This window comes from Chenopodium album, chromosome 13, assembly GCF_948465745.1.
Source record: "Chenopodium album chromosome 13, dcCheAlbu1.1, whole genome shotgun sequence".
NCBI classification, from domain to species: Eukaryota; Viridiplantae; Streptophyta; class Magnoliopsida; order Caryophyllales; family Amaranthaceae; genus Chenopodium; species Chenopodium album.
This window is the reverse complement of record NC_137846.1, coordinates 15,335,434-15,351,532: the sequence shown is the minus strand read 5'-3', so window position 1 is coordinate 15,351,532 and position 16,099 is coordinate 15,335,434. Positions and strand designations below refer to the sequence as shown.

At 34.9% G+C, this 16,099-nt stretch overlaps 1 protein-coding gene and 1 long non-coding RNA gene across 2 annotated transcripts; one reads left to right on the top strand and one right to left on the bottom strand.

Annotated features, from left to right (window-relative positions):
* Positions 1-214: 214 nt before the first annotated feature.
* On the top strand, positions 215-1,292 carry LOC145575285 (uncharacterized). Its single transcript, XM_081633172.1, has 3 exons — positions 215-398; positions 493-731; positions 834-1,292. The coding sequence occupies exons 1-3, from the start codon at positions 215-217 to the stop codon at positions 1,290-1,292; spliced, it is 882 nt and encodes a 293-aa protein (XP_081489298.1).
* Positions 1,293-9,147: 7,855 nt separating this feature from the next.
* On the bottom strand, positions 9,148-13,028 carry LOC145576389 (uncharacterized). Its single transcript, XR_014098377.1, has 2 exons — positions 12,825-13,028; positions 9,148-9,539 (listed from the first exon to the last, which is right to left on the bottom strand). It is a non-coding gene; the product is annotated as an uncharacterized LOC145576389 (long non-coding RNA).
* Positions 13,029-16,099: the final 3,071 nt, after the last annotated feature.

The window sequence follows — 16,099 nt, the reverse complement described above, 5'->3', positions numbered from 1 at the left end:
CTTCCAGCTAGGCAGTGGATGGTTTCCTCGTAAAACTTGTTGTGTTCTTTAAGTTCTTTTTATGTTTTTGTTTTAATTTCCGTATAAGTTTCACGATTGGAACCTACTACTATTCACCCCCCCCTCTCATAGTAGTTCGTCTAAACTAACAATTGGTATCAGAGCAGGTTCTCACAAAGTTACAAGCAACCTTGTAGAGTAAGTTCCTGAAGAGATGAATGCACACGAGAAACTTGAAGAAGGGTACTCGACCCAAAGACCACCAATGTTTAATGGCAAGTTCTATTCATACTGGAATAATAGAATGGAGATATTTATCAAAGCTGAAAATTATCAAGTATGGAGAGTCATTGAAAGTGGTGACTTCGAGGTAACAAAAAACCAATTCAAACAAAGAGGTAATCCCTAAACCACTGGCTGAATTTGATAAAGATGATTATGAAAAATATGAGCTGAATGCTCAAGTAATGAAAATCTTGCATTGTGGACTAGGACCTCATGAGCATAATAGAATCATGCGTTGTAAGTCCGCAAAGCAGATTTGGGATTTATTACAAGTAACACATGAAGGAACAAATGAAGTTAAACGTTTTAAAATTGATCTACTAATGTCAAAATATGAAAGATTTGAAATGCTACACAAGGAATCCATTCAGGATATGTTCACTAGATTTACTAACATTGTTAATGAATTAGAATCTTTAGGCAGGTCCATACCCATTGATGAACAAGTGAGAAAAGTTCTCAGAAGTTTTCCTCAAGATGAGAGGTGGAGATCCAAGGTTACTGCTCTACAGGAAACAAAGGACTTCACCAAGTTCAACCTTGAATAGCTCAATGGATCCCTTCTCACTCATGAACTTCATCTTGGAGCAAACACTGAGAGTTCCAAGAATAAAAGCCTGGCTCTAAAGGCTTATGAATTAAGCGACTCTGAAGATGATGATGTTGAGACAGCCATGCTTTTACGGAGGTTCAGGAAGATGCTGGGAAAGAGAGGAGACAAGAGCAAACGAGGACAGCTAAGTTCCAAGGAGATCAAGTGCTTTGGATGTGGCTCCAGAGAACATCTCATGAGAGACTGCCCTCAACCTAAGGAGGACGAGAAACCCAAATACAAAGGGAAGGAGCAAAGCAAGTACTATAAATCATCATTCTCCAAGGAAGATGTCAGGAAAGCTATGGTGGCTGCATGGGGAAACTCTGACTCCGAAGAAGAAGGAGAAAGAGAGTTCGTGGAAGAAACAACCAACTTGTGTTTGATGGCTAAAACTACGATGAAGCTCGTCTAAAGGAACTTAAATCTGAGGTATGGTATAACTATCGAAAACTCAAGCATTTAAACAAAGAAAATCTTATGGACATCATTATGGAACTTCAAGATGACTGTATTGAACTAAATAGGTCGAAGGTCCAAATTGATCAAGCTTTAGAAATCCACAAAGAACATAATGAATGGGTTAACAATATGAAGACTGATATTCAGACTAGATTCTTTGATCTGTATGATAAAAATGTCCTTATAAAAGAACAAGTTGAAAAATTGAAACATGATAACATTATGTTAAACGTAGAGCTAGCTCAACTAAAACTTGGAATTAATTCTCCTGATTCTGAAGTTCCTCCCGCAAGCCAGCTTCCAAATTTTGAGAAACTAAAATCAGATTTGGAAGAAGTAAAAATGAAAAATCAAACCTTGGAGGAGGAACTTGCTAGATCTTGGAAAGGTAAAGAAGTTATTAATAATGGAATTCCATCTTGGATAGCTAACGCTCTAAATAAACATAAAGAAGGACTAGGGTATTAAAAGAAGCCTAAGAGAAATAAGAAATATGTGGATCTGCCCAGTCAAAAATTATGTTACTATTGTGGTGGCTCAGGACATCTTCGAGCTGCATGTCCTAAGAAAATTAAAGATACTCTTAAAAATACTGAGCATACTGAACAGGTCTGGATGAAGAAATCTGACTCTTCCTCCAAAACAGTGGAACCCAAGGAAACCTGGGTTCCAGAAACTAACGCTTAGTTTTCATGTAGGTTCCAGTGAAGGGGAACAACACTTGGTATCTCGACAATGGTTGTTCCAAGCACATGACTGGAGACAAATCTAAATTTCTCTCACTGGATGCCTACAACGGAGGAACTGTGACCTTTGGAGATAACAAGAAAGGTGAAATTATTGCTATTGGTAAAATAGGAAGGTCAAGTTCCCATGCTATAGAAAATGTTTTTTTAGTCGAGGGTCTTAAACACAATTTGTTAAGTATATCTCAATTTTGTGATAAAAGGTAACTTAGTTAGCTTTACTTATAATCTTTGTAGAATCATCAACAATGACACTAACAGAATTATCCTTGAAGGAACTAGAAAAGGGAACACATATGTTGTGGATCTCAATGAAGTTCCAAGCAGTAGCTTGACTTTTCTTAGTGTCATTGAGGATGATCCCCTTCTATGGCACAAACGGTTTGGCTATGCTAGTTTTTCATTGCTTGATAAACTTAGATCAAAAGAACTTGTGGAAGGACTTCCATCCATCAAGTTCCTAAAAGATAAATTCTGTAGTGCATGTGTTAAAGGTAAGCAGACGCGAATATCTTTCAAGTCTAAGAATATGGTAAGCACCACAAAACCATTGGAACTTATCCATATGGATTTGTGTGGTCCTATCAAGATACAAAGCAGAAGTGGTAAAAGGTATGTAATGGTCATTGTAGATGATTTTTCCAAATTTACATGGGTTTTCTTTCTTGTAAGCAAGGATGATACGTTTGATGAGTTTGTTGCTTTTGTCAAGAAAGAACAGAGAAGATCAGGTTACCAATTAGTTCACCTAAGGTCAGATCATGGAACTGAGTTTGAAAACTCAAAGTTTGATGAATTTTGCAATGAACAAACTTCTCAACTCCCAGAACTCCACAACAAAATGGAGTAGTTGAACGGAAAAATAGAAGCTTGGAAGATATGGCAAGAACAATGCTGATTTCCAGTAGACTGCCTAGGAACTTTTGGGCTGAAGCAGTAAATACAGCATGTTATATACTAAAAAGAGTTTCTGTTCGAGTAATAACCAACAAGACACCCTATGAACTAATGAAAGGAAGAAAACCAAATATCTCATACTTTAGATCATTTGGTTGCAGGTGCTTTGTACACAACAATGGAAAGAGAAACTTGGGAAAATTTGATGAAAGGAGTGATGAGGCTGTATTCTTAGGATATGCCTCAAATAGTAAAGCTTACAGAGTTTATAATAAAAGAACAATGTGTGTTGAAGAATCTGTACATATAATTTTTGATGAAACTGATTATGTGATTGATGTGCAGGATGATGATGATGATTTCGAAATAGGGTTAGTAAGAAGACAGGACCCTGATGAGGAATCAATTATATCTATGAAGCAGCAAGACAAGAATCATGTAGCCGAAAATCAAACGGTAGCCGAAACAGAAGTTCCTCATGAGGAACATCCAGAGCCTGAGAACCCAGAACTTGAGAATTCAGAACCACTGAATCAAGAGGCAGAAGACAACGGTGCTAAACTTGAGAAATTGTATCCAATTAAAGACTTTACCCCTAAACGTTGGAAACATCAAAAGTCTCACCCTGTGGACATGATCATGAGTGCCATAACTAAAGGAACTCAGACTCGGTCCCAACTAAGGAACTTCTGTGCATTTTTCTCGTTCCTATCTACAATGGAACCAAAGAACTGTGATGAAGCCTTACAAGATGCAGACTGGATAATAGCAATACAAGCTGAATTGAATGAATTTGAAAGAAACAAAGTCTGGCACCTAGTTCCTAGACCGGAACACCAGAAAGTCATTGGACTAAAATGGGTGTACAGGAACAAGCTTGATGAGCATGGAATCATTGTGAGAAACAAGGCTAGACTGGTTGTCAAGGGGTACAATCAACAAGAAGGCATAGACTTTGATGAGACATTTGCACCAGTTGCCAGGTTAGAAGCTATACGCATTCTTATTGCTTTTGCAGCTTTCATGGATATGAAATTGTTCCAGATGGACGTAAAATGTGCCTTTTTAAATGTCTTATTAAAATAAGACGTCTATATGGAACAACCCCCTGGAATTGAAGATCTAGATTTCTCAAATCATTTATATAAACTTGATAAAGCTCTCTATGGGCTGAAACAAGCACCAAGGGCATGGTATAAGAGGTTGTCCAAGTTCCTATTAGATAATGATTTTAAAAGAGGAAAAATAGACAAAACATTGTTTTTGAAATCTAAAGGAACTGACATTTTAGTTGTACAAATATATGTAGATGATATTATTTTTGGTGCAACTAACGAATCCTTGGTGAAGTATTTTGCTGACCTTATGAGTGGCGAGTTCGAGATGAGCATGATGGGTGAGCTAAACTTCTTTCTTGGGCTGCAAATTAAGCAAACCAAGAAAGGAATAATGATTCACCAGCAAAAATATGTGAAGGAACTCGTAAAGAAATATAAGATGGAAAGTACCAAGTCTATAAGAACACCTATGGGAACTAACATCAGTCTGGATGAAGACTCAGCTGGAACTTGCATAGATCAGAAGATGTATCGAGGTATGATAGGTTTCTTATTATATTTAACTACTAGTAGACCTGACATATCATTCAGTGTAGGTTTATGTGCGAGATTCCAAGCTAATCCAAAGGAATCTCATCTTAAAGCAGTCAAAAGGATACTTAGGTATCTAAAAGGAACTGATAATTTATGCTTATACTATCCAAGAAATGAATCATTTGATCTAGTTGGATACACAGATGCTGACTATGCAGATGATTTAGTTAACAAAAAGAGCACATCAGGTATGACTCAATTTCTTGGACCATGCCTAGTTTCTTGGGGTTCCAAGAAACAGAACACAGTTGCTTTGTCCACAGCAGAGGCTGAATATGTAGCTGCTGCAGCTTGTTGCTCTCAAATGCTATGGATAAAACAACAAATATGTGACTTTGGTTAAAATTTGAATGTGTTCCAATTTATTGTGATAATACTAGTGCCATCTGTATATCAAAAGATCCAGTACAACACTCTAAAGTCAAGCATATCCACATAAGACATCATTTTCTAAAAGATAATGTGGAAAAAGGCTATATTAAGTTAGAATTTTGTCCAACTGATAATCAAATTGCTGATATTCTGACAAAGCCTTTGAGCAGAGAACGCTTTGAGAACATGAGACTGGAACTTGGGATGATCAAGCTGAATTGATTGCAACTGAAGTTCCTAGATATGGCATTGTCAATTATAGGATCAATTAGAAGAAATAAAACATCTATCACAATCTTGGTGTGATGAACATAACGGGAATGTCACCGTTGGTAAATTCTTTGAGGTTAGTGCAATTAACACTTATTTAAAACTGTACATATTATTCAAGGCAATGTAGACATGTATATGACTTGTTCCATGAATTTTGGTTTTTAAAAATTATTTTCTTTTCAAGAAGAATTATCTTCTGGAATTATCTTTATTAAATACAGAGTGACAAGATAAGTCTTGAATTGAAATTCCATCCAGATTAACTTTCAAAAATAAGATAAAATTCATTGTTCCTAAAACTTACCCTTCAACTTCAATACACCGCCTCATATAATTACCCCCTTATAAATACTCACCCAACCACTCCAAATAACTCACAGTCACATCAAATTAAACCTCTCGAACTTTCTCAACCACAAAGTTTCTACAGCTAAACCATCTCCAACCATGGCCGATGAAAACCCTAAGAACAAAGAAGTGCAATCACCAGCCAGATCCCCTAGCCCACAACCAATTAACCTTGAAATTCTTGTTGAATTACTTCACACCACCTCAGAACCCAAAAATACCAAGCCAAAAGCTCTTGAAGAAACCGCAACCTCTTCAACCGCAAGTCTACCTAATATCCTTGAACGAGTTGCTCAATGGAAGAAAAGAAAGGCGGAAAAGACAGAGCAAATCGCGGAAATCGAGTCACCGTCGAAAGGGGAACCTGAAGAGCCAAAGGATGAATCTGAGGGAGAATAAGATGACAAAGCCTTGAAAAGTCAGGCTGAAAGGTATGTTGTAGGCTATAGGATTAACGATGCATTGTGTAGCAAAGTAAATTTTGAACTGTTAGAACTACTTAAATTTTAGGGTTGGGATTTCATGTTTACCGCTAAAGCAAAGAATTATTTATATCCCTTGGCTATGGATGAATTCTGTAAGGAATGTGAATTTGAAGATGGTGTGTGTTACAGCAAAGTAAATGGAATTGAAATTGAGTTTAATGCTGCTAGACTAGGAACTCTGCTTCAAGTTCCATGTGAGGGTTTTGATACTTATATGAAAGGGGCTGTAACTGTGAAAGTGGCTGGACATACCAAAACTGAAATAATAAATTATTTAAGTGGAAAAAGGGGTGTGAGTGTTATGAATCACAATGATCTGTCTCTATTGCACAAATTGATATTTAATCTGGTGAAAAGGTCCTTAGTTCCTAAGACACAAAAGAAAAATGAATTGTGCTACTTAGATATGGCCCTAATTTTCTGCATGTTGAAGAAATTAAACTTAATTTTCCAGCAATTATGATCCAACACGTAGAGCATTGCATAGAGAAAGAAATAAAAGTAGGTTATGCTGCTATTCTTGCTTTTGTGTTCGAAGATCTGGGTGTGAAATTGGTGGATTTTATGGGCGTATGAGGGAGAAAGGAGAGAATGTGATAAATAAAAGCACTCTAAGGGGATTGAGTCTTGCTGTAGTGAGGGGGAAGTGCGTGAAGTATGAAGCTCAGAAGAAAAAGGAGAAGGAGGATGATTCTCAGCTGAGAGGTCCTGTCAGAAAGAGTAGAAGACTCTCTGTTGGAACTCAGTCTAAAACAAGCAACAATGATCTTCTGGAGCTAAGCGAAGGGGAGGAAGGAGCTGAAGAGTTAATAACTGATTTATCTAACAGACTTATACAGGTAGAAGGACAGCTCATTGATATGGCAGGGAAGATGAAGGTAATGGAAAGAAGCATTGCCTCTCAAGCAAAGGATTTTCAGAAATCTGTTTTAAGCCTGGAAGCCAAACTGAAGAAGGCTCAAGCAGAAAACAAGGCAGAGCTTGAGCATATCCTCAAAGTGCTTGAAACCTGATCAACCTTGCAGCCTAACCCCAGCCATCCCCTAGCTTATTCTATTTCATGTTGGTTTTTGGAACAATGTTATGTTTTCTTTGGATGTTTTTGAGCTATACTGGCTTTTGAATATTTTGGAACTTGGTCTGTAATATTTTAAGCACTCTGGATGGTTGGTTTTTGTTAAATATTATGGAACTTTGTCTATACTTGCATGTATTCTTGAGAATAAATAGGAAAATTTGTGTGAAAGTACTAGCTTAAGAGAGCTAGCCAGCGCTGCTTCCAGCTTCCCACATTCGATGAATTGCCTGTGGGGCTGTGAATAGATGAATAAAAACTTTGAAAAGTCAGGTTTTTTTATAATTCCAAAAGGGGGAAAAGCAGGAGCAAACTTGGATGATGAAGTTGTTCTAGTTCCAGTTAAGTAAGTAACAAAGGTTGTTCTCTTCTCTGATTTTTTATTTGCTTTCTTTGCTTTCTGTTTGCTTCTCATTCTTTCTATTCTGTTTTTATTATTCTGTCATTTCATTCTGTTCTGCTTTTTTTACTTAGCTTATATGAAAAAATTGAAAAATGAAAAACTAACCTTCTGTTTCTTTACTTGTTATCCTCAAGAGTTTGCTCAGTTTGTCATCATCAAAAAGGGGGAAATTGTTGACCCTTATGAGGTTTTGATGATGATGTTAAGAATTGAGCAAAATTCCATCTAATAAGGATTTTCTAGTGTTGTGATGTTTGCACGTTTAATAAGCTATGGGAGTTAAAGTAGGAACTGAAACAAAGGAACTTTAGAAGATCTATGAGGACAAGTAAAGACAGAAGAAGAGTTCCAGAAATGGAATTTCCCGAAGTTTCTTAACAGGAACTTCACAACGGGTTGTAACGACCTGGTTCCGGTGTAATGCTGGGGCAAACCTCAACAACCAAGGATCAGTGCAGAGCTTGAGATATCAACCTAAAGAGATGGACTTCATAACTTATAGTTGTATAGAAGATAAGTTTGTTTTTTTTATAGATTGATGTAAGCATGTAATTGGCTTTTATGCGTGGAACTTATTAGAAATCAGATAAAGTTTGGAAAGCTTATCAATTTCGTATAAGATAATTACAGTTCTTATGAAAAAGTATTTATTTGATTTTATCTTCTAAAATCTGGTTTAACTCGGTTTTATCTTTTTCATAAAAATTCTATCTTTTAACAAAACGAATTTAATCAAAATTGGTTTTCAAATAAAACGAAATTAAATCTGTTTTGATTTCATTTTTAAAGATGATAAGATTAGATTTCTGTTTAAGCTTATCACATTTGCGAAAACCCTACTTTGTGAACTGAGTTTTCTCTATAGATATAGAAGTATTTCAGCAAAGCAAAATGATAGTTTTAAGCGTGAAAACCACTTAGTGCTTAAGAGTAAGTTTGCCAATGGTTTAAGCTTTATCATTTTGATTTCGGGTTTCATGTGTAGCTTTCCATTTATGTGTTAAAGTGAGTCTTTGTGTTGTAATTGGTTTTAGGGTGAGATTGTGAATTCTCTAGAAATTTACGTTAGAGTGTATGAGTTTGAATTCTCTAAAATTCAAGTGGTAGCTGTGAGTGCACAATTAGTGAAAGGAACCTGAGAGGTGTCTTGGGTCAAGTGAAAGGAACCTGAGAGGTGTCTTGGGTCACCTAGGAAGTGTCCTGGGTTAAAGGGAAAAAGGTACCTAGGAAGTGTCTAAGGTCTGGTAGGAGGTGTCCTATCAAGTTGCAAGTGTCCGTGTTGGAACTTGCAAAGCAAAGGTCTGTGTAATAGGTTGTACTAGGAGAGTTGCCTATTATAGTGGAATTTGTTTATAAATCCCATTAGGGCCGAGGTTTTACTTCTAGCTAGGCACTGGATGGTTTCCTCGTAAAACTTGATGTGTTCTTTAAGTTCCTTTTATGTTTTGGTTTTAATTTCTGCATAAGTTTCATGATTGGAACCTACTACTATTCACCCCCCCTCTCGTAGTAGTTCGTCTAAACTAACAACTATGAATAAGAAATTAACATATATGATAGACAATTGGATTGAAATAATTTCATAAGTCTTATAAGAAAATTCATAAACACCAATTTTAATGTGGCCAAACAATATAATAATCCAAACAAAATGAAAATTAACTACGATCTCTAGCTGGCAAAAAGTGAGGAAATAAGAAAACTTCCAAATTTCAAAAAACAGTCAGCGATAGCAGTAAATAGTGGCAGAAAACAGTAGTGACGGCAAACAGCAGCAGCAGTGGCGGCAAGCAACAACAGGGGGCAGCAACAGACAGCAATAACAGCAAAAAACAACAGCACCAGCAGCAAAAAAATAGCAGTAAAAGCATCAAAACAGCAGTAACAGTAAGTGCTTCTTGTAGCATCTTCACTTGTTATCCCAATTCTTCATCTTGATCCTTTTGATCCTATTTGTGAAAGCATCATATATCAAACATCTATAACAAAAATGAAATAACGCAATATTAAGAGTTAGTGCTTTTTCGTTTGTTTCGAGCCCTTGATCGACTCTTTCATTTCACAAGCCATGGATGTAACCCCCAAATCCTTCATTTTGCTTCTATTTTGTTCTATCCTTGTTTGTCTAAGTTTTTCATATTCTACCATCTAGATCTTACTTCCTACAAAGAACACACAAGACAACCAGTTGACAGACATTATTGATGACAAACAACTTTTCAGAGTATCAGACCCCTAATTATTAGCCTGATGTTCAATTTACATAGCTAATTCCACCTTCTTGATTTACCTCAAAAGAGAGTGGCCAGAATAATACTATGTCCAATTTTCGCTGTTGGCAGACTATAAAGTGAACTGGCAAGAACAAAACTATAGTTTTTCCTTCACCATTGAGGAACAAGGAATACAAACTTGCATTACATCCATGAATGGATGTAACTGGTCAAATAGGCACATTTTTACATGAAAATTTACAAAATACATATAGAAACAAAATTATCATGGTAGATTGTACTTTAACCTGTCGTTTCTGCTATATATTATGTATTATATGATACACATTTTTGGTATTTCTTCATCGCAAAATATGATGAAAATAAGAATGACCCTACAGCCTTTAAATATTCTATGAACTAATAAATTCTTATCAGTGCATCATTTGGGAGAGTCACTATAAGTATGATTCCTATATCCATTAGGGCATGCTAATTTAGCTACTTTTAGATAACTAACAGCTTCAAACATTATCCCATTTAATAGATGAATCGGTGTTTGATTATTCGTGTAAGAAATTTTCAACCTAATTGGTCCTATGTTACTGCCAAGGGCTGTTCGATTCTTATGTAAATATGAAAAAACAGAAATGATCAAGTGAGAGTAATCATTTTATTATTCATGGATTGAATTATTAATAACTAGATTTGACACTTGCTTAATTGATACACCATGCTAAATATGTTTTAACGCTACTGGAAACATACCTACTAGGAAAGTTCATATATGACTAGCTTACTGATATTGCATGCATTAAGTTCAAACTAAAGGTTTTCTCCCTACATGGATCAGATGCAGGCATTAAGTCACAAATCTATGCATTGACTTTTGTTCTGCAGAATTATGCATGCATGTCACAGGACCTAAACTGGTCACTTTCACTGATTAGGATACGGGTTTAAGAGCTTATTACCTTTGTTAGGTAGACAATAATGATCCCACCTGACTACAGATTCGAGCACTTGAGCAACTGAGCACAGAAAGAGCAACTGAGCACCAGACTTCACATAAGAACTAGGACATACAGGCCAACCACCATAAGAATTCAGACTATTAGCAAGATTAATTTACCTTAGACTCGGCTTTATTAAACTTACTATTAATATGAGGTAAAGTAATCTTGCTAATACTCAAGTCTAGCCAGCTATAATCACGTAATGCAAATCATTAAATCTGTACTAGTAGGAATAGGAGGATAGTGCTCAGATGCACACAACCTCGCAGAATTGCAAAGACCTCATAGTTTCAACGAAATTCATTCTTTCTATACCTTTATTCTGAAGGCAACATCTTTGTTAAACACCTAATACGAAAGATAGTTTGGTGAGGGATTACTAAAGTATATGTAGCTCTTTGTAATATTAAGTATATTAACCTTACTCAAGGAACAATAAAATATGCTTTTTCTGGTGAACTGCATAACATTGTTGCACGCTTAATACGAAGTATGTGATTGCATTTCCTACATTCAAAGAAGTAGTAAGGTATGAGAATCAAGTGGAAACTTGATGGTAGAAAATTAGAGATCCCACCCTCTAAGGTTGGAGGTTCAATTCTCATCACCCCAACTTTATGATTGAGGTAATCATTATGGCTTATCCTTAGGTAAACTCCTACTATCAGTAAAACGACTGTTGTTGATAATATTGGGGAAACAGAGCAAAAAATCAAGCAATTGGATCATAATGACTTGTGACATATGATAAGTCTTGAACCTCGGCTAGATTAACAAACAAGTTTCTAAATTTTTTTTTTAAAGTCGTATCTGCTTTCTATTTTCTTGTGGTTTAATAAGCATTTATGAGCTGCTAATAGTTGCTTTTTGTTCAACCTAACATTTTAAGTTCTACAAATGATGTTCAGTTCTAGCTCTTAGGGACCAAACCCTTAATATAACTAGAGTTTGCATTGATACTAAGACATCCCAAACTACGCTTGAAGTAGCAAGTATTTGTCTGCCTATAGAAGCTTACTGATTGCTTCTCTTTATTTTCAATTATATCAGGTGGGCTCATGGCTTTGAGTTCAACTTTTTTGGTCTCCAATTCTCTTTTACTACAGCTCCATGGTTCCGAAAAAGAAAAGAAAGAACCTGCCTTAGGATTTCTGAAACAAGTCTGAAATTATTCATCGAGATTTCCCTTTTCATTTATAGAGATGATACCTTGACTTAAAAAGGCACCATGCTCGGTTGATAGGTGTCTTCTACGACAGGGTCACTATTTTGGCACGAAACCTACACAGGCTGCATTTGAAGAGATTATATTTCTGGCTTAAGAACAATCACATTTCTTGCTAAAGAACTATCACACTAAATAGGGAAGAATCTAACATCGCACTCTAAAGATTAAACACCATAAAGAACATCATATTTATTAAAGATCCTAAACCACTGAGAAGCTGAGATTAAAGCAAACGACAACATAGAGTAGTACGAAAGCTCATAACTAAAGGATCTTAACTGGAAAGCTCGTAACTCCCCTGTTAACAGCAGTGAAACTAAAGGATAATTCAATATTTAATTGGAGCTGTGTTCTCAAGTCCCCGGTTAGATTTTAAGCTTGATAATACGAACACATAATACAGAAGTGAATAAAAATTAGAGCCAAATTAGGCCAGAGACTGAATTCATCCAGTTCACATATTTAAATTTAGGAATTGAATCAACTAATTATGTTAAAATTTACAACTTCACGTCATTTTTTAAGAATTCATGATTTTTAGGACCTAAGACCAATAATACGAAGTATATAACATCATTTTGAAAAGAAAATCCATTAATATACACAAAAAAAAAAGCATGAAATCGTGAATAAAAACATGTGCAAATTTCAATTGAAATAAAATAGAATCCAATAAAAAAAAAAGCAAATTATATAAACAAGATTGTGATAATTCATGAAAATTAATGATTACATAACCAAAAACATCAAAAATCCACCAAAAAAATAACAAAATACCTAATATGAAGCGCGAATTGATGAATCCCCAAATGACGATTGAGTCGACCACTGATTTTGTGATGAAATTTGCGCGAATTGAACTTGAATTGAGATATTGGATTTTTGTGATAACCTAACATTGTCGTTGCTGAAGGAAAAAATTAAACTTGAATTGGGAGATATTTTTTTTTTGGTTTTCTTAGATTCTGGCGATTTAAGCTAAGTGAGGCCAAAATTTTATTTTTTTAAATTGCTTTAGCGGTAATCCTAAACTTTTTTAATAAATTGATAATTAAGGGCTTGTTTGGCATCAATTTTGGTTTTCAGTTTTCTGTTTTTTTGAAAACCAAAAATCAAAAAAAAAGAAACAAGAAAAATGTGTTTCCACTTTTCTGTTATCAGTTTTCAAAATTATCATGATTTTAATAAGTCTATATATTTTTTGATTCATTATGTGAAATATATAATACACTTTTAAAAAACAAAAAACCAAAAAACTAAAAATCACAGCGATGCCAAACGAGCCCTAAATTTGGGGATTAATACTAACTTTTACTTTTTTTTTTTTTTTTTTTTTTTTTTTTTTTGAAAGGAAATACTAACTTTTACTTAAGTATATGTGTTAATTCACCTTAAAAGAATGTAACACCTCTTAGTGTGACTATAAAATGTTACTTATTTTAAAATTGTTACTTTGGAGTGTTACTTATGTTAAAAGTGTTACATTGAGTGTTACATTCTAATAAAGTGTTACCAAAGTGTTGCTTATAAATCTAATATTTTGCATTTCAAGAAGTGTTACCAATTAGGTGTTACATAAAGTCAATTATATACTAGTGAGCGTAAACATGTGCAATACTACTACTCGATAATACATGTTTAATAATTAAATCATCACAAGGTCATTAAAAGCCAAGGTCATGACCAATAGAAAACACTCATAAAATCATAGTTTCAGCAAAGCTAAATACATATAATATGACAAAATTATAAACCTAGCATGCTCAACTAAATAAAGCATTTAAATAAATACAACCACAATTCACTCATCAATACAACTAAATAAAGCATTTAAATAAATACAACCACAATTCACTCATCAATGATCCTCAATAAAAGATTTCGATTAATTTAGCATAACTCACTAACCAGATTTAAGGTCCTTTAGGAGGTGTTTGCCATGGTTTGGCACAGTTAGCATTACATGCAAAGATGATCACTTGTTTGGAAGGTTTTCGGCGAGCTAAGAGAAGGTTGCTCTAGGACATTATAATTTACACGGATTTGGCCACTTTGGTCTGGATACTAATTAAGGTAGGATCACAGATGTCAGCATTCTGTGAATGCTGGAGAATAGTCAACATGATAATATGGAATTTGTTAGGTGCAACATTCACAAGGTCGATAGACCAACGGGAGCTATGTTCACATATAACATCTCCTTGCAACCGCCACAAAAGAGGGTTTATTGCTTGTTTATTAATACTTAATATTGTTTAATCAGTTTGGTTAAGCTCATGTAAAAAACATGGAGTAAATACTAAGGGGATGTTTGGTATTGTAGGGAATATTTCAAGCCATTAACCCCAAACTTGAACCCCACTGTGATCATACACTTAAGCATGGTGGCGTCCAAAGGGAAGGAAGCTAGAGCAAAAGAGTCGCCAACAAGTTTTAGGAACTTGTAAACCGTTCACAAGGTGAAGATTACACCCCTTAACGATCCAGGAGATCGTCAACTCCAAAAGGTCTTGAACCAAATAGGGTTCGGGGATGAAGGTACAAATCCAACCTAAAAGAGATTGAACCTGCCCTAATAATAGGCCTCTACTTTATTCTACTCGTATTCATGTGCGCTTTCTGACTAACATGCAACCAATAGGTTAACCCTAAACCTGTTTATCTATGTTGGTTGAATATTAATGCACAAATAAAACTATTATTGGCGATCACTTGAATTATAATCATATTAGCCCTAAACAAGATTATTAATTATCTTATTAAGCGTGATTACAAGTACAAATTCCCTTTAAACATGCATAAAAGGCGTGATCAAGCAATAACAATAATAAGCATCAAGCAACATAATAACAATGATCATAATAATCATCATTATAATAATCATGTTAAAGCATAATAATAGCAAGATCCTAGGCATGATACTAACAAGATTAATAACAAACCATAGCATGTCACTAAACAATAAAAATCGAAGCTTTAGCCCTAACATGGTACTAACATGATATTAGAAAAGAGTAAAAGTCACCTTAAACATGATACTAGAAAGCAATAATAACATCCTAACATGATGCTAGGAATTAATAAATAATAAACATGCTTTCTACAAGAATAGAGCAATAAGATTACATACTTTGATGCCTCGTACCTCTTTCTAATAACAAAATATACGCGTTAGTAACTTCAAGGAAAATATAAAATCAAAACAATTAAATTAAATAATTGAAATAGATATTTGGGACCAAACCCTCAGAAATATTAAACCTTTCACGTCTAGGGCGAAGGCAACTTCGAATTCGGCTAGGTGTTTCTAGATCTCGTGTATGCGGAATTGTGTTTGTGAAAAGCTAGAGAGAAAATTTAGAGAATAGATTGATTGTGGATGAGAATTGATAATTGTTGATTGTTGATGATAAAAAACGGAGGTTTGGGACCCTATTTATAAGAAAACAGTCCGAAAATAGGTAGAATTTGATAAGGAATAAAACTCCACTCTATCGCTGCAAAACCGACCTTGTCGCCTGGCGACAGGCCTGTCGTTTGGCGACAACCTGGATTCCTACGTGCTTTCAAACACGGAGTCCACTTATGAATCAAAATTGATTTGTAAAGTCCGTATGAAAATTGAAATCGTATTTTTCATAAAATAATATTTTATTCCAAGTAAAACTTATCAACATATAATTATTAATTCTAATCTTATTAGGATTAAAGAGAACCTTTTAGAGAATTCTAGAAGACTATAATTAATTCTAATAACCTTAGGGATAATAATTAACATTGGGCCCTCCCCTAGATCATTGGGCCGCATGTAAAGATCAAACCGGGCCCAGTTTAGTATTTTGGCCATAACTTCCTCATTATTCATCGGAATTGGGATTATAATATATTGTTGGAAAGCTCTTTGCAAGCCCCATCCAACTACACTATTATTAGGCCCTTGTCGTGGACCAAACTAAACTAGATTGGATGTTTTCATAAAATAAAGTTGTTTTTCGAAAACAAAAAGAAAGAATTTTAATAAAAACCAACCGCAACACTTGACCTTTCACACT

What these genes read in the sequence shown, in the direction of transcription:
- LOC145575285 (XM_081633172.1), top strand. Translation starts at nt 215, where the DNA reads ATGAATGCACACGAGAAACTTGAAGAAGGGTACTCGACCCAAAGACCA. An exon ending in AAACCAATTCAAACAAAGAG is followed by an intron (nt 399 to 492) that starts GTAATCCCTAAA and finishes ATTGTGGACTAG; the next exon opens with GACCTCATGAGCATAATAGA. An exon ending in CCATACCCATTGATGAACAA is followed by an intron (nt 732 to 833) that starts GTGAGAAAAGTT and finishes AACCTTGAATAG; the next exon opens with CTCAATGGATCCCTTCTCAC.